Raw genomic sequence first — 27,669 nt, forward strand, 5'->3', positions numbered from 1 at the left:
TATTTCCTGAGTGAGTTAACGAAAGCATCTGCTTAAAGTCCATGTTTCTCAAAATCCAGGGACATAAAAGTCCTTGATTAGGTTCTTGATTCTTGGTGACTTGTTATTATTTCCCCATGCAAGTTTTATGTCAGTTTGTTCCAAGTTTTCCTCCCAGAGAAAGAGTCAGCTGGTCCGAAGCCCTGGTGTGTTGGATCCTGCCAGTTCATGCAGGGTGGCACTGCAGAGACATTGGCCCTGCCCTGCCCTGCCTCCTTGGCTTTTTATGAACTGCTGAATTCCATCTTTTTTGATTTATCAAAGGGAGAGTTATCTTCTATTCTGGTCATAAAACCAGAATAACCCCATAACCCATCTATGGTTGTTGCTGTGCACCCTGTGGGTATCTCTTTGACTGTGTCCGTCCATCTGTCTGCCTGTCCATCTGTGCACTAGGCACCCCCTGGCTGTGTATGTGGAAATCCTAATGGGCACCATGAGGGATACAGAGAGAGCCAGACTCTGCCCCTGCTCTTACAGAGCACAACCAAGTTTACCAAATGCAGCAGGGTTTAATCGGAGCAAAAGCCTGCACCTAACACAGTTTCCTGCTCCCTTTGAATTAAGAGGCACCTGCCATCTTGTCTATTGAAAGAAATATCAGCAGACTGGAACACAGCCATCTGTCCGTTGTGGTTGGAGGCATCATAGAGGCAGCCCTGCAGGCAGACGTGACAATCCAATGTCCTGTAAAAGGCAAGTATGGGCATTTCCAGTGTGGGGGGGTGAAGGGGGGCATGGCCAGTCTACTGTTGCCAGGAGATGTCAGCTGGCAGTTTGACATCTCAGACCTCAGCCTGATTGGCTTAAAGATCTGATTTTCCAGCAACCTGACAGTGGATCTGTCTCTCAAGGGTGAGACCAACTCATATGAGACCAGTGTGTAAAATAGAATCCCCATTTATCCCTTTCCAGTGAGGACTGTGACTGCCTTGCACACTGGCATGCTCATATTGGCCAACCCAGGACACTGTGTCTCTGTGGGCAGACCTACATGACAGGCCAACTTCTAGTCCTGTAGTTGCTGAGTAAGCAGAGTGTCAGGGAGGGGATTTGCTGGAAATTGTTAGATGTGTCCCCCAGCTAGGCAAAAACCAGGTTTGGGGGTGGGAATATTAGGGTCTCCTGGCCTACACTCTCTCTATCCTGGACAATCCTAAGGCAAGCATAACCAGTCTATGCCTCAGTGGCTCATTCTGCATTGTTTGCAATGGCAGATAAGCTTTCTTTCTGACTCCTTCTTTCTTTAATAGAAACAACACTTGCAGTCCCAACTTGCCCTGATGTCAGGCCATTCTTTCTCTTTAAATCACAGATTCTTAAGTCTTAACCTGGACCCATGCATCCCCAAACTGGGATAAATGTTATATCCTGCACACATGTACATTTTATGGGGTCAGGGGAGCTGTGTGAATAATTTTGATCAGTTTTTCAGTGAGATTTGTGAACTCTTTGCAATGAAGATCTATTTTAAGGTGACTGAGGGCATGCCCGTGATTTACTGTACATTCATTCATTGCCAGGGCGACTGTGTCTCCCTCAATTCCAGCTAATAGGGTCCCTGTAAGTTGTAGCCACTTCAGATGAATCTGACAGAGACCGTGGCCCAGATAACCAGGGTGACCCAGGGAGTCCTTTTGCTGTTCTTGGTAACATAGTGACCATGCATGTAGTGAAGTGATCCTAGGACACATCCCCCTACCTTCCAGGCACTCCCTCACTGTGATGATCTGTTCCTTTGCCATGTTTCCAGAGCTGCATCTTTGGCTCATCAAGCAGTGGAAATTTGCTAACCCCCAAGGTATTATTTTTCACCCCTTGGAAGTCCCTGCAGTGTTTGGCCTACGCAGACTTGCAAAATCCCTCCAGCCTCCCAACTGACTCCACCCACAAATATGTGAGTTTTCTGGCAGAGTGCACCTACCATTACAGAACGGGCCCGCATTCTCTGGCCGCACGGAGGAGAAAAGCAGAACGGAACTTTGCAGTTGCCAAGCCACAAACGGCTAGAGTTTCTCCAGCCCTACACCTGCAGAGGATTCTGCAAAATAGATCTGACTTCTATTAAGAGAAACCTCAACTTTTAACATTATTTCTAAATTTCTTACTTCCACAATAGTTTAAAATCAGGCATTCAGGGGATAAGCCATTGAAAGGATCCTGGTGTATTACTTGCTGTCATAAGTCGGGGGCCGGATTCAGTGGCAACTGCTCTTGTGAGTGAAACCTCCAGCAAAGACATTAAACTCATCTGGGTTTTATTGACTGGGCCAGGCCCCGTCAGCATGTGGGCCTCTTTCTGACCTTTCTCTACCTCCTTCCTGCCCCTCGCCTCTGCACCCCTGGGGTCTGGATGGAGCTTGGTGTTGGGAGCACTCCTCTGCCTCCTCCCCCACTCCTTTCTCCTACTGGGAGCTGCCCCATTGGGTTTTTCTTTTCCTGGCAGCCATCCCCTATGGGCTGGACCCTGGGGACTCATCAGGACCTTTCTTCTCAAAATAAACCTGTCTCACTTTGAGTTATGTGCCATTTTAAATAAACCTATAGTGAACTTACTGTGTTTTCTTATGGGCAGAAGCCATAGGAACAGCTTTTTATGGAGATCCGTCTTTTTAAAGACAGATGGGGAAGGTGGTGAAGGGTCAGAAAACTTGGATTTTACAGACAGTTCTGTCCCTGGCTCATATATGACCTTCCTACCCTCGTCTCTACAGTGGGAAAGGCACCATGTTAGTGGAAGGAGGGACTTTGGGTTTCATGGAATCCAGTCCCTCATTTATAGGTGAGGGCAATAGAGCATTTACAAACTTGAATGCTGCTTCTCAAAATTATATTTTCATATTGCAAATTGATACTATTTCCGTGAATCAGTGGCATGTATGTATTTTTCTCTTCTCAGTTAACCTTAAAATATTTTCCAGTAATTATAGTGAGCTCATCTATTCATACCTTTTAGACAGATTCATAGGTTTTTTTGTTGTTGTTGTTGTTATGGCCAAATATGTTTATTTAATTCAGGTATACAGATATCCAAAGTGATTGTCTCCAGTCACTCTTAGGTAATATTTCAGTAACTGTATTAAATATTAGAACCTGCAAATCTGTATGTTTAAAAGTTAGAAGTTTTAAGTTGCACAAGTTATTTGCCTTCATCTTTAAAAAGAATTTTTTTTTCCCTTTAAAAATGGAGGAAGATGAGTTTAAGCTGCATCCTCTCTGCCACCTTCTGGCAAGAAAGAAAAGCTCATCTGAGAAAAGTTACTGATAAATCTAGCTGTGCATTTTTTTTTCCCTAGTGTTAATGCTTAAGTAAGAACATCATTTATTTTATAATTATCTATCATTTACTTTGCAAATTTCTATAAATTTCTATAATTTTCTATTTTATAATTTTCTATTGCATGTATATTCTGTGTTGCTTGTTTTTCATACTCAAGCTCATTAGAAGTGCAGCTAACCTGAGTCTCTGCTGTAGCATGGTTTTTGTGTGTCAGGCTCCTCTGGATGCCAGAAATTCTACTTGCAGGGGTAGCCTTTGTAACAAGGTAAAGAGACGGTTAACTAGAATGTGCACAGAGATAGGGGAAGAGAGAGAGAAATGAAAAGAGAAAGAAAAAAATGTGAATAAAAACAACCTAAATCTCTACCAGCAGGAGAAAGAGGCCATGAAAATATATTCATTTCCTGGAATACTATAAAGTAGTAAAATGAATAAATTAGAGCTGCTGAATCAACACAGGTAAATCTTTAAAGCATGATCTTTCAAGAGGGCTACTAAGAAGGTTCAAGGTGGGAGAGAGTGTCATCTTTTCCACAAATGGTGGTGGTGCTATTGGACACCCACTTGCAAAAGAATGAAGTGGAACCTTATATCATATACAAAACATAACTCATGGTGAATCAAAAACCTAAATTTGAAAGTTAACACTATGAAGCCCTTAGTACAAAACAGGCACAATTCTTTAGGTCACTTTAGTCACTTTAGGTTAGGCAATAATTTTTTTTTTAAGATTTATTTATTTGAAAGAGAACAAAAGCAGGGGTAGAAGAAGAGAAAGAATCTTAAGCAGGCCCCGTGCTGAGCAGGGAGCCTGATGCAGGGCTTGATCTCATGACTCAGGGATCATGACCTGAGCCAAAATCAAGAGTCCAACACTTAACTGACTGAGCCACCCAGGAACCCCAGGCAATAGTTTCTTAGCTAGGATATAAACACCAAAACAAACAAGTGGGTCAACAGGCTTCTTCAAACTGAAAAACTTTTTTACTGCAAAGGACATGTCAGGAAAGTACAAAGCCCACAGGATGAGTGAAAATGTTGGCAAATCATATATTTGGTAAGAGATTGTCCAAAATATAAAAGGAACTCTTAGAACTCAGCAAGAAAAAGACAACCTCGTTTAAAACAGACAAATGATCTCAGTGAACATCTCTCCAAAAATGTACAGATGACCAATAAGCACATAAAAAGATGCCCAACGTCCTTAGTCATTGGGGAAGCCTAAGTCAGAACCACAAGAGATACCACTTTCTTTTCTTTATTTTTTTCAAATTCTATGAAAATCAATTAACATATTGACGTATTATTAGTTTCATATGTACAGTTTAGTGACTCATCAGTTGCATAGAAAACATAGTCATGAGATGCCACTTTCCTCTCTGTAATGGCTGTAATCAGAATGTATAAGCATTAAAGATCATAAAAGTGTGGAAAATGTAGAGAAGTCAGAACCCTCTTGCACTGCAAGAGGAATTTAAAATCCTATGGCTGCTTTGGAAAATAATCTGACGGTTCTCCCAAAAGTGAGACTCAGCAATTCCACTCCTAGGTATACACACCCACGACAAATAAAAACACACATCCCCACAACCCTGGTGCATGAATGCTGATAGCAAAGAGTAGGAACAATGTCATGTCCATCAACTGATAAATGGACAAACAACATGTAGCACATCCATGCAATGCAATTTTCTTTGGCTGTAAAAAGGAATGAAGGGCTGATCCATGCTAACACATGGATAGATCTTGAAAAACTGTGGTGAGTGAGAGAAGCCAGACACAAAAGATTACATATTGTGTAATTACATTTCCACGAAGTGTCTAGGACAGGCAAATCCACAGAGACAGATAAGATGCTGCTGGTGACTAAGAGACTAAATGGCAGGGATGACTAATGGGCACACATTTCTTGAGGGGATGAAAATGTTCTGGAATTATCAAGTAGAGATGGTTGCATGACTTTATGAATGTGCCAAAGAAGTCCCTGAAGTGTACCCTTGGAAGGGTGAATTTTACAGTATATAAATTGTATCTCATTAAAATCATAATCTGAATACCCACAATAGGATAACACTACAAAGTTTTCAAGACAACACAATCATAGGTACCACTTATCAGTATGTAAGTAATGGCAAAAATGCACAGATGTTCCCAGGAAGGATGGACACCAGTGGCAGGGTTGTCGGTACTGCCAGGAAAAAAAGGAGAAAAAGTTTGGGGCAGGAACTTTAGCTTAGCTATGATGCTTTACTGCTTAACCAAGAATTAAAGCAAATATAGTCCAATATGAATGGGAACTAATTTTGCATCCTAGACCCGTGGTTTTTTTGGTTTTCCTCTCTACCCTGCCTCTGCTGTGCTGTGGGACATTGGTCCTGTCACATACTCAACCGTGATTCTCTGTTACAGAATAAGGGATTGGAGGCTGATGACCAGCCCTAAAATTCTACCCTAGATCCTTGGTCTTTTGCAGGAATCTGGGACAAATGGAAGTAAAAGTAGGAAAAATGCTTGAGCTAAGATACCTGGCCAGTCTGGGCTTATAACTGAGTGCCAACAAACTTCTTACCCAATATCAGGAAGACTGAGGAGGGAACCCAGAAAGATCTCTCTCTAAAGAGCCAAAGAGGAGATGGAGGGGTGGATAGTGACCTGGATGAAGGGGGTGACGAGGTACAGACTTCCAATTATAAAGTAAAGAAGTCATGAGGATGAAAAGTACAGCACAGGGAATATAGTCAATAATACTATAGTACATATATTGTAGTTAGCATTTCATAATTTGTATAATTGCTGAATCCCTGTGATATACACCTGAAACCAACTTAATATTATATATCAACCCTACTTCAATGAAAAAATTTTTAGTGGAAAAAAAAAGGTAGTTACAATGTCCTTATCAAGGAGTTACTTGGAGCTGAAACACCAGTCTGTGAAAAACTCATTTACCTATATTATGATTCAAACACTATAGTTGTAATGATAAAAGAAGGAACCAAATACTGTAAGAATCTGTGATTTGGTGAAACCGGAATTTCACCATTTGAAAAACATCTTTCACAGAGGGTGATTTGAAGCAATGTAGATGGCCTTGACTGGAAACCACCCAGGTCTTGGTCTTGGTAGTTGAATATAGAGTCCTTATGTTTTGAAAACAAGACCCAGAGAAGAGGGACCTGACCAAAGGGATAAACCTAGTCCATGGGAGAGCTGAGTTCACTGCTTCTGAAGCTAGCACTCCTTCTGCTCCAAAGGTCCCCCCTATTTTCAGTTTTCTTGTCTCCTTATAAAAAGTAACACATCTCATTATAAAATAATTAGCACAGCAAAGCATTAAAAAGCAAAGAAATTCCCATAATTCCATCACAAAGACACAACCAGCATTTCCTCTTTGTTGCATTCCTGCAACCTTTTCTCATTAAGTCAGAATTTTCTCATGACACTAAAAAAAAAAATCATAAATATAATTTAATTGCTTCACAAATGATATGAATGCAGCTCAACTAAGCCATTCTCTTATTTAGGGAAAGTTAAGCTGCTTATACTCTTTACAGTAACATATAGCTATATAAGGAACGTTTTTTGTGCGTATAACATTTTTGTGTTGTTGAGATTAATTTTTAAAACAGATTAACAGGATTAGAATTACTGAATCACAGGTCATTCAATGTTTTTATAATATCTTAAGGCATTAAAATTTCGATAACTCAAAATGCTTATCACAAATTGCCTTCTAGAAAGAGTATCTTATTAGTGGTGTGGGTTTAAGCCCTACATCCCTATCAGTGTTATGCTGCCCATGGATGGGAAAGGATAGGGAAACATGTAGGTGGGAGTTTACAGGATTAACCCCCTACCGTATATAGACAAGCAGGTGGTGGGAAGCACCAGTGTGCCCAGGTAACAGTGGGGTGCTTGGTGCTCCACAACATGAGTAGAGGGAAGGAAAGCCTTTCAATGTCTAAGAGATGGTGGTCAGAACATATGACATAAATTTAAAAGTAGTTTCTTAATCATGAGATTTTTTTAGGATTAAAATTCTGTTGAGTATACCTAAAGTTTTGGTGATGTCTAATGGAATTACTAGCTTTCTTTACTGGGTTTAATAATTTCCCTTACAGGGGAGGATTTTGAGAACATTTTTGTGGTACAACAAAATGATATGGTTAAAGTCCTATATGTAGCTCATCTCTCTGACAATTATTTTCACCCAAAAGCCATTGGTTTATATTACGTAGTGTAGAGTTCAATGGTAGTCACTTAACATCTTTAAATCACAAATCTCTTTGATCCTCTCTAAAGAAAAAGAACCATTGCTTCAGAAAAATACATTCACCTACAAAATTTGGCATATAATTTTCAGAATACTTAAAAAGAAAACCTGAGGATCATCTGCTTGCACCTATTTTATGAACTAAACATTTTGTTGCTTTTGGCCATATTAAAACTAATTTGTTTTTCTCAACCTATGGTTTTTGAAATGTATGCCCTCTTCTATATTATGGTTATCCATTTTTAAACCATATAAAATCCTTAAAGGAGAGAAAATGAGTGAAAGTATCAGTGAGGGTGACAAAACAGGAGAGACACCTAACTCTGGGAAACGAACAAGGGGTAGTGGAAAGGGAGGTGGGCGAGGCGTTGGGGTGACTGGGTGAAGAGCACTGAGGGGGCACTTGGCAGGATGAGCACTGGGTGTTATGCTATATGTTGGCAAATTGAACTCCAATAAAAAAATTTTAAAAAATCTTTAAAATTGCTACAATTATTTTTAAGTATATTTAAAACCTATTCTCCCACTCAAAAAGGCTACCCATCCCTTGCTTTCCCCTACTTCTGCCTGTGATACAGAAGTCTTCCCAGCACCCTCCTCTCTTAATACTATATTCAATCAAACAATCAATCATAGGTGGTTGGAAATTCCACACATTTTTTCCATCCATTCAGCAAACATTCACTAAGCATGTGCTAAGTCCAATCTCGTTCTTTAGTGTGCAGGGATGAATAAGACCTGGTGTCTACAGCTTTATAGACAAAGACTATGATATAACAAATGCAGAAATCTGTGTGTATGAAGTGCATCACACACCTACAGGAGAGAATAGTTAAGGCTTCTAAAGGATTAGAGGTTTACAGAACAGATGATGTTACAACCAGGAGACTTGGAACAAAAAGAAAGGCCATTTGAAGCAGAAGAAACAGCATATATGCAAAAGCACAGAAACATGAAAGCTCCTGGCTTATTTGCAAAACCACAGTCAGATCTGGGTGACTTAAAACAGAGGGTGTGAAGGAGAGTGGGAAGAGGTGGCTTTGGAAGTATAAGTTGGAACCATATTGTGAAGGGCGTTTAATGTCAGGCTAAAACCCTTGGACTTCATTTCATTGGCAGTGGGGAGGCAAGAAAAATTTGAAGCGGAGTAGTAGTGTGAGCTAATCTGTGTTTTAGAAAGAGCATACTACCTACAGCATGGATGAAATGATAGAGGGGAAAGAAACTGCAGAAAGCCATTAATTGAAATCAGTGGAATTGTATTATGGCCAATTGATTGGTCTGTTGGACCAGTTACTCAAGATATTAAATGCTTCTGATTTGTCCAACAGGGAGAGCCAGCATATCTGGCATTTAGCAACCGATGTGTCACTAATTGAAGATCTGGAACACAGGTATTCCCAGGCCAGCCCAGAGTGTTGGCACATAGCAGTTGAGTTGAACACAGAGAGACACTACATTGCAAAGAGCTAAAGGAGTGTATGCTGATAGATAGCATCTCGTAAGGTGCACATTGAAAATCCATCAAAACTCATCATTAATAATTTAATGTGTCAAAATATGAACGGCCTACAAGGTGGATATGATTATTGTTTTTGTTTTGCTAGTGAATAAATAGGCTCAGATACGTGTAGTTACTTCCCATGTCTATATATCTAGTGAGAGGGTAAACTCAGATTTAATCCCAAGTCTGTGTGACCCCAAAGGAACTGGATGGAAAAGGAGAATCTGGACTTGAGACAGAAGAAATGGGAACTCCAGAGTGCTATTCAAAGAGAAGGATGTCAAGACAAAAGTTCTGAGGGGGGAATTAGGAAGTGCCACAGCTTGGAGACAAGCGTCAGAGGCTCAGGTATAGGCAACAACCAGGGCCCAATTCTGGCCTGCAGAATTGCCCCCATGGTGTGAGATTGAGAGTCCAGGGAGCATGCACAGAGAGGCTGGCTCTTGCTCGCTCGCCGGTGGGATGCTGACCAGTGTTAGGTCAGGGGTCTGCCTCAGCAAGCTGGGTCAGCACCCAGGCTGATGGAGGCCCACCTGCCCCCAGACACATGCTTCTACCATTACTATGACGATGACAGGAAAGGGTCTGTCTAGTAATGACTCTTCACTCCCTCACCTAAACCTTGGTACCCTTGCCCCAGATCTCTTTGTGTTCATATTTGGATTATTGAGCTAGTGGATTAAAAAGACTCATTTTTAAAACCATTTGCTGTTCTTTGAATATCTATCTGTGGAAGCTCCATTCTCAGTGCTCCTCGAGTAAAGATTTTCTCCTCATCTTTGATTCACATCATTTCCCATATGGAGAAAACATGAGTCTCTACACAATTAAGAAGTAGCAAGAAATGCTAGAATAAGGTAGCTAAATATGCAAGATGAAAAACAGGGCTATTCTAGAACCTATCAAATTTCATACTTATTGCAAAAAGCCTCAGGCTTGGGTGTGTGTGTCTGCGGATACTGAGTCATGCATGTCTTAAAGCCTCCAGACCACAGCTATTGTGGTTTGGTCCTGTTATCAACAACACTGCTTTCATCCTCAGGTGTCTATACCCTACTTCTATCTTCAGTACCACCAGTATGTTTCTCTGTCCCCAAACCTCATGGACATCCAGCCCCACATTCACCTTCACTCTTTCGCATGATAAAAACACACTGACCCATAGGCCTTTTATCATGTAATTTCACATCCTAGGCCCACTCATTCCCTGTCTCCAACTAACGTTTCTCCTGTATACTATCAGTAGACCAGCAAATAAGCCAGTGGTTTTCAAACTGTAGATTCCATGGAGCCTTGTCAAGGACCCCAGTCTTACTTTTCTACCCTGCCTACCCTTTCTGCCAATGTACAGTTCAACTAAAAGACCTTCCTGTTTTATGGTTTTATAAACTAGATTTTCTTCTACAAAAAATAAAATAAAATAAAATAAAATTGGTTCTACTACCAGCAGTGTTTGGGAACCACTGGGTAGAACACTGGAGTAGGGCCTATGACCCCCATGGCAAGTTTCTGCTCCCAAAATAACACATAACCTTGGGCACCTGGGTGGCTCAGTCAGTTAAATGTCTGCCTTTGTCTCAGGTCATGATCCCAGGGTCCTGGGATCAAGTCTCATGTCGGGCTCCTTGCTCAGCGTGGAGTCTGCTTCTCTGCCTCCCTCTGCCCCTCCCCTTGCTCTCTCTCTCTCTCTCTTTCTTCTCTCTCTCTCTCTCAAGTGAATAAAATCTTAAAAAAATAAAAGAATAAAGCTACAGACTTCCTCTTCCAAAATAACACATAACCTTTCCACAATTACATCTTATTTCAGATTTAAATAACTTTCACCTCACAGTTTTTTTCATTACTGTGTTTCTCACATGGAGACTCATTAAATCCACCTAAATTGTAATGTTAATAAAATGACCCAGACTTGGTCCTGTTTGAGCCTGTGTTCTGTGTAGGATAGACCTGTGGGGATCCAGGAGGGCAGGAACTAGGTTTGTCCTCTGTGCTTTCAGACATCTGGTATTCTCTTGGTGATCTTTTGAAGCGCAGATTTCTAAACAAATAACTTGCTTCAATTCCATGGGTCCCCCGTGGTGGCTCTAGGCTGACCTTGTGTTCTCTTGGTTCTTCAGGATGCTGTTAGAGCCAGAGCCAGAGTGGCTAGTGCTGAGTTTCCCAGACTTGTATGAGATTTGCTAGTAAACAATTGGGAGGCTTTTCTTAAAAGCCAGCAAGAGCCAACATCAAACCGATTACACCTACTTATCCTATAAGAAAGGCTCTCGCTTGTTCTGTCCCCCAAGAGCGTCAGCTTCTCCCTGTGTATGCTGAGACCCCCAGATAGTGACAGAGGGCACAGGATAGCTGTAGGGGCTGGAGGAATATTTATTGTATAAAATACATGGAACCGGTGAAAGCCCTCCCATGACCCATCCATCGCTCTCACTCCTTTGCCTCAACTATGCCTTTCTGGGATAGGGCCCACAGGACCCACACAGGGCCAGGAGCTAAAGGAGAGAAAAATCTTGTTGGAATTCAACCCCCCGAAATAAAAAAGCATGAGGGCTTCTTGCTATAGTCTGAAAAAGGATTCAAGACCTGGTGATAAAAAACAAAACAAAACAAAACAAACAAAAAAAAAACCTCATTGTGGGGAAAACACCATAGGACCTGAATAGATTTCAGCATCTCTACTAACATCCAGCTTAGGTGCCCCTCTGTTTTTCCTTATCTTTTCTTTTATTTAATTTATCTTTAAATTATCCACCCACCCTACCCCAGAGAGTCTGATTTAATTTATCTGTAGTATGGCCTGAGAATGTGTTTTTTAAATTCCCAAGGCAATTCTAATGTGTATCCAAGGTTAAGAACCAATGCATTAGTCAGTAAACAGGGCCAGAGAGTCTCCTGGGACTTATCTCAAATGTTATCTCAAAATGAGAGACATCCTCAGGAAACAGTGGGTAACAAGGAGTGATGGGCAAGGGTCTGCATCCATGCTCTGGGCTCATTCTGAAGGTGGGATCAGGCCCGTTAACAGCTGAGACCTCAGTGTGCTAAGGTCCACAGAAGAGGAATCAGCCACAGAATCAAAGAGGGTCAGGGACAAGAGGGCCTGTGATGGATCTTCAAGAATGAACAGAAATTTTCCAAGTGATGGGCGCCTAAGTGGCTCAGTGGTTGAGCATCTGCCTCTGGCTCAGATTGTGATCTCAGGATTCTGGGATCCAGTTCCCATATCAGGCTCCCCAAAGGGAGTCTGCTTCTCACTCTGCCTATGTCTCTGCCTCTCCCTCTCTATGTCTTTCATGAAAAAATAAAATCTTAGAAAAAGAGGAAATTTTCCACGTGATAAAGGAGAATAGCAAATACTCCACTGTGGAGAGAAGAGCACATAGAAAATCTTAGCAATACACAGAGTGAGGCATGTTTGGTGAACAGTGAGGGCTGGATGGCTGGGGCCAGAGGATGAGCTCTCATTAACACTCAGTACCCATACACTGAAAGGGCTTTTGCGTCTGTATCCTCTGGAAAGAGTGCAAGCTATGGAGCTGGGAAAACTGAATCTTTTTCCCCCTCAATCCTAGGGAGAAAGGACCCACTTTAAAAAGTAAGTGAGGGCAGCTTGGAAAAACGAGAGATGAGCTGGAGCCTTGAGGGAGGTGGAAGGAGAGCCCTGGGATATCAGCCCGGCCTTGGCTTTGGGTTTGCCAATGATAGCAGCAATGACAGTGCCAACTTCAAGGTCATGGCACATGATTTCCAAATAGGCAATACTTTTCATGTAGCCTTTGAGGACCATATCTTAGCTCTTTGTTCATCAGCATTCTGGTGTTACATTGGTCAATTATCAAACTTGCTGTTGATCAGGAAAGGCCTCCAGAATGTCTAAGGTTATCTTCATTTTAGCTGTTGTTGCAGAAGTCTCTGACCCAGTGTGAGTGGTTTATACCACTTGGATAACTTCGGCATGCATCACTGTGCTTGATTTGTACCAGCTTTGACTTTTAATCATACTCTTCAAGGAACCACTGGAGGGTTTTGTTTTCAAGATAATATGTGGAATAACCCCCATGGGCCTTTTCTAGCCTATGAACAAGCCCCTGGGGGCCAATATCCAGCAATGGATTGTGTAGCACTCATGAGATATGACTGGTGGACTTCAAGAGAACTGTCCAGTCCCAAGCAAAGCAGGAGTCAAGGATGGCCACACTAGGAAGAGGCTTGTTGACACCTTTCCTCCATGGCAGAAGAAACATATTTTAAAAGTCTCTGGGGAAAGATTCTTGGGGTTAGATGGTACAACCCAGATTATTTCTAATTCCTCAAATCAAATTGCTTGGGGACCTGATTATGTCAATCCATTAACATCATTTTGCTAAAGAAGAGAAAGTACTTCAGCTATTCAAGAGAGTTCTGTGGTTGGTAAAAACCATAGCCTTTCGCATATTTGGAGGAAGTTCTGGATATGGCATCACTGATAAATAGTCCTTTATATCCAAAAAGCGTAGATTACATATTGGCAAAAAGAACGGAAGGGTATGCGATTAACTCAAAATGGGAATATTTTTACAAAATTTATGATATTGTGAAGATTGACTCCACTGTCAAGAAGAGTATATTCTCTGTGCTGGAAGTGTTGAGGTTTTTTTCTCTGACACTGGAACTGTGAGCTCTTGTTTGTTTCATTTATTAGTAATGACTCTCTGTGTGGTTTGTCTACAATGTGTTCAATCTGCCTCTTATCCTATGAATTGACAACACCATTTCTTCATAGGCCCTGGAAGTAACTAATGGTAGCTCAAACTCAATTGTTATGTGGGAAAAAAATACAGAATATTGTATGAGTGTTGAGTAGCTAGAAGAAACAAAGAAATGAACGAAAACATCAGGTATAGTATATGTGACATGTTGATATAAAAACCCAGCATTTTAGAGCAGTCTAATATAGGCCAAGGATTTTGTAGTGTGGAATTTTTCATGAACCTTTCAAGGATGAAGGATATTTGTTTTTAAACAGTGACTATTTTAAAGACACCCAGAGGTGCAGGCTTTCTGCAACACATGTTTTACAGCCCCTCCAGATCTGAACTTTTTTCCACAACATTTGCCTTCCAAAAACTACTTCAGCATTGTGGAAACAGAACGTTGAGTATTTCAGAGCTGCGCGTCTTAGGGGAAATAGCCTGTCTTTGAGGTTAGATAAATAAGTTTAAACTATTTCTGACATATTGTAGCTGTTTCAACAGAGAAAACATTTGTTATTTTGAAAGACCGTAAAGAACAGCAGTATGAAGAATCCCATCTGAATTTCCTCTGGCTTCTTCCATTCTTTGAAAATGCTCACATGTGTAACGATGCTTGTAGGTGCCGAGTTGCGGTGGAGACCTTCCTTCCTCTTCCCTCCATGCTGGAGATCTTCGTGTCTCCTTTCGCATCTTCAAACTTGCCAAGTTCTGTTTTGTTCTCTGAACTTCCTGGTATATGTAGAATATCACTATGTGTATAAACTCACTATCATACCCTTGCCACTCTGAGGTTGAGATTTAAGTGGAATTGTCTCTGACCTCTGTCAGTTCCAGAGATTGGAAATCCGGAAGACTTCTGGAACTGACTTCTGACAGTTTTGGGGGGCTTACCCTGGCCTGGGTGCTCTGCCTCTTGCACTGACCTGATAGGTTCTCTCTCTTGCCCTCTATCGACTGGGATACGAAATTCAGTTCCTTGACAGGTTTCTACTCATAGCAAGACATTCATTAATACCAGGCATTTGGTGACTTGTCAAAGCAAAGCTGAAAATTGAGGGCTTGTGGCAGAGGCACAAGGTGGCTCCTCTGCTCCCTCTTCTTTCTCAATCCCATCCTCCTTCTGGTTTCTCCAACCCCTGGGATTGCCATAGAAACTCCAAATTCTTCTCTCACTGTTATGTGGCTCTTGCCTACAAATGCATGCATTGAAATCTTGAAAAATGTCCTGAAGGAAAAGCATCCAGCCTCTTCCAAAGACAGCTGGAGTTGTAGAGAACAAAACTATTTCTCCAGCCTGTAGTTGGTTCTGTTGAATTTAATCAACAAGCCTGCTGCGTGTAAGGCACTGCTTGGGGGCTTCTGAGGTGTAGTGGCGTGGCACGTCTCAGCCTAGAGGAAGCTCATGGCTGATTGTTTGCCTGAGGCGTCTTTGCTGGAGAAAGAGACAGCCTCCTGAGGGGAGTCTTACCCCTTCCTTCCCTCCTGAAAGCTTAAAGGCAGAAGAAGCTGATGCTCAGCTTTCAGCAAGGCTAAGACCCTAGTACCTGGCAGAGTGGGGGCACACAGGAGGCACCTAAAGAGTACTCACTGGATGAATAAATTCATGACTAATAAAAGGTGTAGGGGATTTTTCAGGGGGAGGAGGATAGTCTGAGCGGCATTTATGTTGTCCCCTACACCAAGTGATGTAAGCAAAGGCACGAGGGACTTAAAGCATCTAGGACATAACTGTGCTTCAGAATAACTAGTGACCAAAATGGACTAAAAAAAAATGTTGGAGAGCTTTTCTTTTCTTTCTTTTTTTAACAAAATGTGTACCATGAGGTCCTGAGGACAGGTGAATCCCATAATAGGCAACTCACCCAAAGCCAAATCCTCCTCTGATAAATCCTCCTCTGATTTTATCAGCTTGGGCTGATAAAATACTATAGATTGGGGGGGTGGGGGTGGGGAGAGGGAATCACAACAGACATCTGTTTCAGTGTCCGTGGCTCGGGAGCCCAAGATCAAAGTGCCAGCAGCCTTGGTGTCTGGTGAAGTCCCCTCCCTGACTCACAAAGAGCACCTTCCCACTGCTTTTGCACATGATGGAAAAATGGAGAGTGGGCAAGCTCTCGTTTCTTCCTCTTCCTAGAAGGGCACTCATCCCATCACAAGGGCCACGCCTTCATGACCTCATCTGAACCTCATTACCTCCCAAAAGCCCCATCTCCAAATACCATCACACTGGGGGTTAGGACTTCCACATATGGATTTGTTAGTGGGGAGCAGGGGAGGGACCCACACATCCATGCAAGGGCCCTGCACACTTTGGATTCAACAGGCTTCCTGAGCACCTGCTGCATGCCCAGCTGAAACAAGGAACTCCCAGAAAGCTGCAGTCTTAACTGTGATACAATGTCGCAAACACAATAGTGTCTGTATGAACAGGACTCTATAGGAACTGGGAGGGGAATACAAGCAACTCCAGGGCTGTTGTGAGAGGAGTAGACCAAGATGAGAAAGTGGGAACACTGTGGATGAGTGACAGGCACGAGTAAGGATAGCTGGCAGGCCTGGCAGTCTCACTGACAGGACACTGAGCAGACTACAGCAGAGGGTCTGCGGCCACAGGGTTAGGAGGCAGCCAGAGGTGTGGTCAGAGCTGCGTGGCACAGGCTGGCACTGCCAGGACTATGTGCCTCCGTAGATAGGCAGGGACCAGCACTTTGCTCCCTCTGACTTCACATGGAAAGATGGTTTGGAAGTAGGGAAGCCAGCTGGGAAGTTGTTTCAGTAATTTAGAGAAGAATTATGGTGCTAAGCTATAGCAGTGGCCATGGCAATGGGGAAGAGGAGACTGGATCCAAGGGAGTTCTAAATTAGAAGTGATTTTTACAAACTTGGGGGCAAATTACCCATGGAGGATAAGAAGGTGGGAGCCAGGAGTGGCTCTGAGGCTCCAGGGTGAGTGGCCCGGTAGCTGGGTCATTGTAATGATGATGAGGAGCAGAGGAGGAGGGAGATACCATTGCCATGGGGCATGTAGAGTTTGAGGCATGTGGGGGCTTGCTGATGGCACTGGTCTGGGAGGATCATCAGTCTTTTTTTAATAGTGTTGTATTAGTTTCAGGTGTACAATATAGTGACTCAGCCACTCTATACATTACTCAGTGCTGTGACAAGTGTAACCCTCATCCCCTTCACCTGTTTCCCCCCAGCCCCCCATCCGCCTCCCCTCTCTGGTGACCACCAGCTTGTTCTCTAGTTAAGAGTCTGTGTTTAGGCTTATCTCTCTTTTTTCCCTTTGTTCATTTGTTTCTTAAACTCCACATATGAGTGAAATCATGTGATAATTGTCTTTCTCTGACTTATTTCATTCAGTATAATACCGTCTAGCTCTATCCACATCGTTGCAAATGGCAAGATGTCGTTCTTTGTATGGCTGAGTAATAATCATATATCTATACCACGTCTTCTTTATCCATTCATCTATTGATGGACACTTGGGCCGTTTCAGTAATTTGGCTGCTGTAGATAATGCTGCTATTAACATAGGAGTGCATGTATCCCTTTGAATTAGTGTTTTCGTCTTCTTTGGGTAAATTCTCAGGAGTGGAATTGCTGGATCCTATGGTGGTTCTATTTTTACGTTTTTGAGGGACCTCCACACAATGTTTTCCACAGTGGCTGCACCACTTTGCATTCCCACCAACAGGCACGAGGATTCCTTTTTCTCTGTATCCTCACCAACACCTGCTATTGCTTGTCTTTGTGATCTTAGCCATTCTGGTTGTGATTGCATTTTGACAATTGCTTATTCCTTCCTTCTGGAAATACTTTCTTCTCAGCTTCTGGGAAACCACTCTCTCCATTCTACTCCCGCTCTGTCACATATTCATTTTCAGCCTTCCTATGTTGCTTTCACTTCATCTCTCTAGTCTACTGGGGGAAGTGCCTCAGGGCCAGCCTCAGACATTTTCCATTCTCTGGCTGTCCTCACTCCTTTCTCAACCTCATACATGCTCAAGGATTCAATGTCATCTATATGCCGACAACTCCCAAATTGTATTTCCAGCCCAGACCTCTCCTCTAAGTGCTAGGTAAACAGATCCAAGTACCTGCTCAGCATCTCCCCATGACTATCAGATGTGTCAAACCTAACAAATTTCAACTGAACTCCTGAGTTTTGCTCCCAAGTGGTCTGCTCTCATAACTTTCTTATCTTAGAGAGTGGCAATGCCATTATTTCAGGTGCTTGGGCCAGGAATCTTGGTATCATTTTTGATCTGTGTTTCTCTCACACCTCTCTGGAGCACCCCCCCACCCCCCGCCATTCCTTTGATGGATTCTTCAAAACATATCCACCTTCAGCCTAACCACTTCTCACCACTTTCATTGTTACCACACTGGTTCACCCCACCATCATCTCTCAGCTGGATTGTTATAACTGCCTGCCTCTCTGGTCCCCCCACCTCTGCCCTTGCACCCTGAGATCTGTTCAGGCAGTCAAAACAATTCTTCAAAAGATCTCATGCCATTCCTTAAATCCTTTAGAATAAAAGCCAAATCTTCACAGTGACTGGTGAGGCCATGATCAGAGCACCCCCCACACACACACACACACAGCAACCTGCCACTTCTCTGACCTTGTTTCCTACCTCACCTCCCTTGCTCACACCTCTGCAACCCCACTGTTCTTTCATGATCCTCCAAAGTAGGAGTGTGCTGAAGAAGTCTATGGAGTTGCTTCTCAGAATAGTATTTTCAAATGCAGAAAATAAAACACATCATATTATAAAGAAAACTAATTCTCAAAATCCAGATATGAAAATGTTAATAAATCAAAAGTATGATCTAATAATATAAGTGCTTCTTTCCTAATGCGATCACTTCAAAATCTACAATCAGGTCCAATAACTACCATAATTTTGAAGTTGTGGTGGCGTAGAAGATATGTTGAGATATCTGCAACGATTGTAATGTGAAATGAAAATATTTCTCTGTGGTTTCCATGAGCAGCAGAGTCAAAAATACTGCTACCTTGGTTGTTGCTTGTGTTCATAGTTGATGGAAATGCTGAATGTCAGCTAACGTTACTGAAAAGGTCATGGAACCCTGACTTCCACCTAGAGACCCTGAGGTTAATAGACTCCATGTGAGGAATCTGCTTCCGAGCCAAAGCACCTGCTGTCCCTTCTGCCTGAATGAAACCCCCACATGTACAGTCTGGCTAAAGGCCTTGAATAAACCTCCTTTCAAGTTAGAATTTACAGCACTATTGCTTACATGCTTCCTACCATGGAGGCATAATGATGAAGCCAATGCATCTGAAATGCTTCAGGGTCTCCTCCTGGAAGAGGTTTTATAACTTGAGAAAACCCCATTTATTTAGACTAATTATAGAAGATAAGTCTGAATTCACTAAGATCCTTGAATTATAATGTTTTTTCAAACTTATGTATTGCTTTCAAAAATATTTAGCCACTGGAGGATTACTCCATGGGAGCTCTTAAAGGAATCTCCTCCAATTAGTGAATAATTTAAATTCACATATATGGAGACTGGAGAAGTGTTTGAAGAGATTTTTGAAATGCTTTACACTTTTTTAATCAAAATATTTAAGGAGATTATTTTCTTCCTAGCTAATACAGCCCTTCTCCAAGCTACCATGGATTCCAAAATAAATGTGCATGAACGTATGAAGATTTCACCACAGAGTCCGTATTTTATTACCTTGGAAAAGAACATTGCCATGAGTAACCAAAAAGTCACACTGATGTATCCTCGAGATAAAATGATTTTCTTCTAGGAGATCCATCCCTTTGTTCACTCCTTTATGCATTCAGCAGATATGCATATGTCTACTCTTTGCCAGACACTGTCGTCACAGCCTACTGGGGAGGCCTGAGATTAATGCAGTAAAGATGCTCTGAAGGAGTGCTGGTCATAGAAAGCACATAAAAAAACATGAGTTGAATAAATATATAAAAGGAAGGGTGAGCGGATGAATGAACGAATTGATCTCACACATATCTTAAAGTGGAGGGGGATCCCAGGAGATAGTTTAACACAGTCTCTTGCCCTTACTCTTGTCAGTTTTGAGCAATATGATCTAAGATATTCAGGAAACCACAAATTCACTACTGTGGTCTTTCAGCAGAGTTTGCTCTTCCTAATGTTACCATTTGAAATAATAATAAAATGTGCAAAAGACACCAAGCATCTGTAGCACTGGGAGCCAAAGTGTCTGTTTGGACCCGGGTGAGGCCACAAGGGATTTCTGCTCATCAGAGTTCTGAGTCAGAACACCGAGGTTATGCAGCAAAAATGATGTAGAATAAGCACTCAAGAGGCCCATGAAGAGTATCCACTGTATCAGAAAAGTGAATGTGAGGTAGTGTATGTATTGTGTCTCCCCAAAACTCTAGAAAAGCAAGATGAAAACAAAGAGAAATTTTAAAACGCTAAACTTTAATTTGTTAGTTTATTTAACTTAAAGTTGTTAAGAGAGTAAATCTTAAATGTGCTTACCTCAAAAAAAGCAATGGTAACTATATGACACCATGCAGGTGTTAGCTAATGAAGGGGATGCTGGCAGTCATTTTGCAATATACAAACGCATCAAACCAACATGTTGCACATGTTTAAAATGCATGATGTTTTATGTCCATCATATTTCAATAAAGCTGGGGGGAAAACCAGCTAGAAGAGAGGCAGAAATTAAAATAGTGGCTGGAAAGACTTTTAAAAATCAATCAAAAATAAAGCCAAATTAGAAGCAGAAAAATAAAACACTCTAAATGAAATGAGCAAAGTAGGAGCAAGTTTCAGAATTGCTTGCAGAATGCCAAGGAAAAGAGCAGAGAGCTAAAAACAATGATACCTGGGTGATGGACATGGAGGAAAGACGTTAATCAACTATTGGTGTTCCTGAGCGAGAGAATGGAGCAAAAGGAACAGACACAGAACTTAGAGACATATAACAGAGAGAGAGAGAGAGAGAGAAGGTAAGTTTTACTGAATGGAAGGAATCAATGACTCGTTTACAGATCCAAAGCCCCAGAGTGTTCCAGGCAAAATGGATGAGCAAGTAATACTATCTCATGATCATACCCTAGCAAACGTTTTGAAAATTTTGATCATAGAAAGAATCCTGCAGGAATCCAAAAAGAAAAAAGGAGATGATAACAGATTACTTAAAGGATAATAAAAAATAGGCTTGCCTCAGACTCCTTCATAGTGTGAAGGCCCAGATGACAATGGGCAGCATGAGCCGTTTGGGGGAAGGTGCATCGCAACACTCCAATTCTGTGACCAGCTAAGCTGTTTCTTAGTGGTAAGAGAAAATGTTCTCACCCACTCAAGGATTCATAATCAATCCTACTCACTGACCTACATTTGTGGGAAAAATACTACCAAGATGCTGCCCTTGCCCTGTCAAGCAAGAAATGCATCTTAATTATGATCACAGAGATATTGCAGCATAAGAGCAATCACACTGAAATATTGGAACAATTTAAATACAGAATTTAAGAGTTTACTTTAGTGACTGAAAAAATAGATTGAAAATCTCAAAAAAATGTTTAAAAGGAAATATATAATGAGAAGTAACAATGTAAAATGACCTGAATTTCAAATCCCAGTTTATGTCAGAAGAAAAAAAAAAGGATAGGGGAAAGATGTAGGAAGGAAAACCTCACCTTTCTTTATCCTAGGAGAATTGGTGATCTAGGAGATGTCATTTGAGTTTTTTAACTAACTTTTTAAAATTTAGAGATAGGTAAGGTGCCTCATTGACTCAGTGGTTGAGCCTCTGCCTTTGGCTCAGGTCGTGATCTGGGGGTTCTGGGATGCAGTTCCTCATGAGGCTTTCTGTGGGGGGCCTGCTTCTCCCTCTGCCTATGTCTCTGCTTCTCTCTCGATCTCTCGTGAATAAATAAAATCTTTCCAAAAAATAAAATTTAGAGATAGGTAAGGCATTCCAAGGACATCATAGAATGAAAAGTCTTTCTTCATCCCCTATTTCCACTCCCTTGCACCTGCGCCCCACACACCCAGGTAAGCGCCTTCATTAGATTCTTAATGAATCCTTGTAGAGATTCTCTATGCAAGCATGAATTCTTAGGTTTTTCTTTCTTATATAAAGGTTAGTATATTCAACACACCATTCTATACCTTGTATTTTTCAGCTGAAAATGTTTCTTTTTTTTAAACAGTATTTTTGAAATATGATTGAGATACAAAAGATCACATGCACTTAATATTTACAGTTTGATGAGGATGGATATATGCATACTCATTAACCATTATCACAATGAAGGTGATACACATATCCATCACTTCCAACACTTGTGCACCCTTTTTTGTGGTAAGAGCACTTAATACGAGATTCTCAACACATTTTAAGTGCATAATTCAGTACTGTTGACAATAGGCACTCTGCTGTACAGCAAATCTCTAGAACTAATTCATCCTGCATTAATGAAAACTTAATACCAGTTGAACCATGGTTCTCCATTTCTCCTTCCCTCTGATCCCATTCAGAATGGTGATCACCATTCTATTCTCTGCTTCTGTGAACATATTTTAGTCATATTTATATCTGACTTTATATATATATATATATAATATACATGTGTATGTATATGTATTTAGTTATGTGTATGTGTATGTATATGTATTTAGTTCGTTTTTGTGTATGGTGTAAAATACACATATTTTACAATTTCATTCTTGGGGGTGCAATTTCATTCTTTTATATGTGAGGTATCTGATTGTTTTCAACGCCATTTGTTGAGAAGACTGTCCTTTCCCCATTGTGTGTTCTTGGTACCCTTGTCAAAGATTAGTTGGCCGTATTTATGTGGGTTTAATTCTGGGCTCTCTATTGTGTTCCATTAGTTTGTGTGCCTGTTTTTAATGCTAGTACCATTCTCTTTCAATTACTATAGCTTTGTAATATATTTTGAAATCAGGAAGTGTGATGCCTCTAGCTTTGTTCTTTTTTCTTGATATTGCTTTGCCTATTTGGTGTCTTCAGTGATTCCATATGAAGTTTAGGATTGTTTTCTCTATTTTTAAAAATACCATTGGGATTTTGATGAGGATAGCATTGAATCTGTAGATTGCTTTGGGTAGTATGAATATTTTAACAATATTAAGTCTTCCTGTCCTGGAAAATGGGATGCCTTTCCATTTATTTGTGTCTTTAATTTTTTTCATGGATGCTTTGTACTTTTCTGTGTGTAAACCTTTCACCTCCTTGGTTAAATTTATTTCTAAGTATTATTCTTTCTGATGCTATTGTAAATGTGATTATTTTCTTAATTTCCTTTTTATTTATTTTATTTTATTTTATTTATGAGAGACAGAGAGAGAGAGAGAGAGAGAGAGAGAGGCAGAGACACAGGCAGAGTGAGAAGCAGGCTCCATGCAGCGAGCCTGATGCGGTACTTGATCCCAGGTCTCCAGGACCATACCCTGGGCTGAAGGCGGTGCTAAACTGCTGAGCCACCCGGGCTGCCCCTAATTTCCTTTTTAGATATTTCGTTGTTAGTGTATAGAAATGCAACTGATTTTTGTATGTTGATTTTGTATCCTTCAACTTTACTGTATTCATTCTGGTTCTTTGTGTGTGTGTGTGTGTGTGTGTGTGTAATCTTTAGGATTTTTTCATAAAAGATCATGTCATCTAAAGCAGAGATAATTTTACTTTCTTCATTTCCAGTGGCTTTTTTTTTTTCTTGCCTAAATACTCTTTGACTTCCAGTACTATGTTGAATACAAGTGTCAAGAGTGGCTTGTTCCTGGTCTTAGAGGAAAAGCTTTCAGTTTCATCATTGCATATGACATTAGCTGTGGGTTTGTCATATAGGGACTTTGTTATGTTGAGGTAAATTCCTTTTATATCTAGTTTGTTTAGAGTTTTTATCATGAAAGAGTGTTGGATTTTGTTGAATCCTTTTTCTCCATCTTTTGAGATGGTCATGTGGTTTTTATGCTTCATTCTGTTAATATAGTCTGTCACATTAATTAATTTACTGTGTCCCAGGAATAAATCCCACTTGGTGATGTTAGATGATCCTTTTCATGTGTTATTGAATTCAGTTTGCTAATTTTTTTGAGTATTTTTGCATCTGCATTCATCAGAGATGTTGACCTATAGTTCTCTTTTCTTGCAGTGTTTTGTCTGGCTTTGGTGTCAGGACAATGCTGGCCTCACAAAATGAGGTTAGAAGTATTTCTTCCTCTTAAATGTTTTGGAAGAATTTAGGAAGGATTGTATTCTTTAAAAGTTTAGTATAATTCACCAGTGAAGTCTTCTGTTTCTGGACTTTGATTTGTTGGAAAGTTTTGGATTACTGATTCAATTTTCTTGTACATTATTCATGTCCGTTTAATTTTGTAGTTTCTTCATTATTCAGTCTTGGTAGTTTGTATGTTTCTGTGAACATATACATTTCTTCTAGGTTTGGTGTATAATTACCCATAATAGTCTCTTGTGATCCTTTTGGTTTCTGTATCATCAGTCTTAATGTCTCCTTTTTCATTTATTTTATTTATTTGAATCCTCTTAAGATTTTTAGTAAGTTTAGATAAAGGTTTGTCAGTTTAGTTTATATTTTTATTTTATTTTATTTTTTTTTAAAAAAGCATCTGGGCAGCCTGGGTGGCTCAACGGCTTAGTGCCGCCTTCAGCTCAGGGTGTGATCTTGGAAACCTGGGATCGAGTCCCATGTCAGGCTCCCTGCATGGGGCCTGCTTCTCCCTCTGCCTGTGTCTCTCTCTCTCTCTCTCTCACTCTCTCTCTCTGTGTCTCTCATGAATAAATAAATAAAATCTTTTTAAAAAGCATCTTATTTTTGTTAATATTTTCTATTGGCTTTTATTCCTTATCTTCCTTATTTGTACCTAATTTATTTTTTGTTTTTTGGTTTTGGTTTTTGCATATCTACTATAGGTTTTTTTGTGTGTGGTTATTGGGGGGTTATATAAATCATAAAATAGTTATAATTGATTATTTTAAGGTGATTACAACATAACTTCAATCTAATACAAAAACTACACATTTTTTACCTCTGTTTTCCTACTTGTATTACTGATGTCACACTTTACATGTTTTTAAATTGAGTATCCATTAACAGCTTTTCACATTTATAGTCTCACTGCTTTTGTCTTTTAACTTTTATACTAGAGTTAAAAGTGACTTATACAGCTCCATTACAGTATAATAGTATTCTGTATTTGTGTATATATTTAGCATCTTCAGTAAGTTTTATACTTTCACATGCTTTTGTGTTGTTTTGTGTCCTTTCATTTTAACTTGCAGAACTCTCTACCATTTCTTATGAGGCAGGTCTAGTGATGAAGAACTCACTCAGCTTTTGTTTGTCTGGGAAAGTCTTTATTCCTCTTTCATTTCTGAAGGACAGTTTTGCTAGGTGTATTCTTGGTTGGCTACTTTTTTCTTTCAGTAATTTGAGTATATCATCAATATTTTATTACATTGATATACTAGAAGTTAGTTAATGGGTCCCTATTGTTAGATATGTGACTTGTTTTCAATATTTTGCTTTTATATAACTGTGTAAATGGAGCATTTTGTACGCAGGTATATTGATAGCATTAATTCCTAGAAAAAAATAAATGTAACTGTAATTTTGGAAGATTATGCTAAATTGCTGTCAACACACTTACAATAATTTCTCATGTACTCCTGGCAGGTCTACTCCTTCTCTGGTTTCCCCTGCTTCAGCTAATGGCACCACCATCTATCTGCATGTCATCCTTAAATCCTCTCTCCTTTACTTCCTTATGTAAAGTCAATCACCAAGTCCTATTGTTTTTTTTCCTCCTTGATATGTGCTAGGTTAACCTGTATCTCTCTAAACCCACTGCTCCTGCCTTCATTGTCCTACCTTTGTCTCTCATCTCTCACTTATAACTTCCCTACTGGTCCTCCTGACCCTGGTCGCCCATCTTCCTTGTTTTACAACACATCCAGGCTGATATTTCTTTCTTTCTTTCTTTCTTTCTTTCTTTCTTTCTTTCTTTCTTTCTTATCTTTCTTGAGCAGGAGTACAAGCGGTGGGAGAGGGGCAGAGGGAGAGGGGAAGGGAGGCTCCACTGTGGAGCCTGATGTGGGGTTCAGTCTCATGACCCTGAGATCATGACCTGAGCCAAAATCAAGAGTCAGATGCTTGATTGACTAAGCCACCCAGGATGATATTTCCAAAGCACCAATCTGATATTTTCAGAGTGTTTAAAATAATTATTGCTTAAAATAATTAAATGTTTCCTATTTCCCTTAAAATAAATTCAACTGCATTCTTTACTGTGGATAATAAATTTGCATTTGACTGACACCTGCTCACTTCTCACCTCCTCTTTCCTCACTCCTCTTCCATGCATTTTAAGCTCCAGTCATAGTAAACTTCCATGATCCCCCAAGTGCACTGTGTTTTACTTTGTGTCTAGGACTTTATGCCTACTGTTCCCTGTGCCTAAAACAGTCTCCTCACCACTGCTATCCCCTTTGCTTGACATGTTCCTACTTGTCCTAAGGTATTAGCCTAGGTGATCCTTCATGTGGGGATCTTCCCACCTCTTCAGTCTGCATTAAGTGCAGCTTCCATGTGATGACATCCAGTGTTTGCCTTTACCAGAAACTTTTATCTCCTTTTATTGCAATTGCCTGTTTCTCTCCAAAGCCCTCTCTGAAAATTAAGTTTCTTTTTCTTAAATTAAGTTTCTTGAGGAACTTAGTTCATCCTTATATCCTTAGCCCCGGGATTGAGCCTCACATAGAGTAGGCACTTCAGAAACATTTTTTTGAATGAATGAATGGCTATAGTTGTATTGCATTTCAGAATATAAGATATATTGTCAAAGTTGTACTCAAAAGAAAATTAATAGCTCTAAATATTTTAATTTTAGAATAAGAAAATTAAACTCAGTATCAACTCAGAGACTTAGAAATTTCCATGTCAGCTAGAAATAAAAAGAAATTTCTTTGATTTGACAACTATCAGAAACCAAAAGGAAACATCATGCATCAGGAGGAAGCTTTAGTAATATTTCCTTTAAAGTTGGAAATAAGACAAATATGCCTATTGTAACTATTCTTATTCAGTATTGTTTTATAGACATTAATCAATGCAATGCAATAGTTAGAAATAATAGATATAAATATTGGAAAAAGATACAATTGTCACTATGTATAGATATGATTGTATGCCTTTTATTCTTTTAAATTTTATTAGTTTATTAATTAATTTATTTTTTAGAGAGAGTGTAAATGACAGGGGTAATACAAAGGGAGATTGATAGAGAGAGAATCTTAAGCAGGCTGTATGCCCAGCACACAACCCAATGCAGGGCTCGATCTCGACCCTGAGATCATGACCTGAGCCAAAATGTAGAGTTAAATGTTTAACTGACTGAGCCACCCAGACATCCCTGGTTGTTTACCTTAAAAAAAAGTCAATTGAAAACTATTCCAAATACAGTTGACCCTTGAACAAAACAAATTTGAACTGCATAGGCCTACCTTTAAATGGATTTTTTAAAAATAAATACAGTACAGTCCTTTAAATGCATTTTCTCTTCCTTATGGTTTTCTTAATAACATTTTTTCTAGCTGCAAAAATACAGAATGTAATACATCTAACACACAAAATATATGTAGTTGGCTGTTTAGGTTATTGGTAAGGCTTCTGTTCAACAGCAGGCTGTTAGTAGTTAAGTTTTGGAGGAGTCAAAAGTTACTTATGGAATTCTGACTGTGCCGGGGAGAGGAGTCAGCATCCCTAGCCCCCATATTGTTTAGGGATCCACTGTAACCTGACAATATAAGAGA

General features: G+C 40.3%; 1 protein-coding gene across 3 annotated transcripts in view; it reads left to right on the forward strand.

Moving 5' to 3' along the window:
• The window catches only part of ADAMTSL3 (ADAMTS like 3), a 338,177-nt gene that overhangs the window by 283,615 nt on the left and 26,893 nt on the right, over positions 1 to 27,669 (forward strand). For all 3 annotated transcript variants that reach the window (XM_025436861.3, XM_025436862.3, XM_049108513.1), the window contains exon 23: positions 607 to 735. In XM_025436861.3, coding sequence (XP_025292646.3) covers positions 607 to 735 — 129 coding nt within the window. The remainder of the gene's footprint in view (positions 1 to 606; positions 736 to 27,669) is intronic.

This window comes from Canis lupus, chromosome 3, assembly GCF_003254725.2.
Source record: "Canis lupus dingo isolate Sandy chromosome 3, ASM325472v2, whole genome shotgun sequence".
Lineage (NCBI taxonomy): Eukaryota > Metazoa > Chordata > Mammalia > Carnivora > Canidae > Canis > Canis lupus.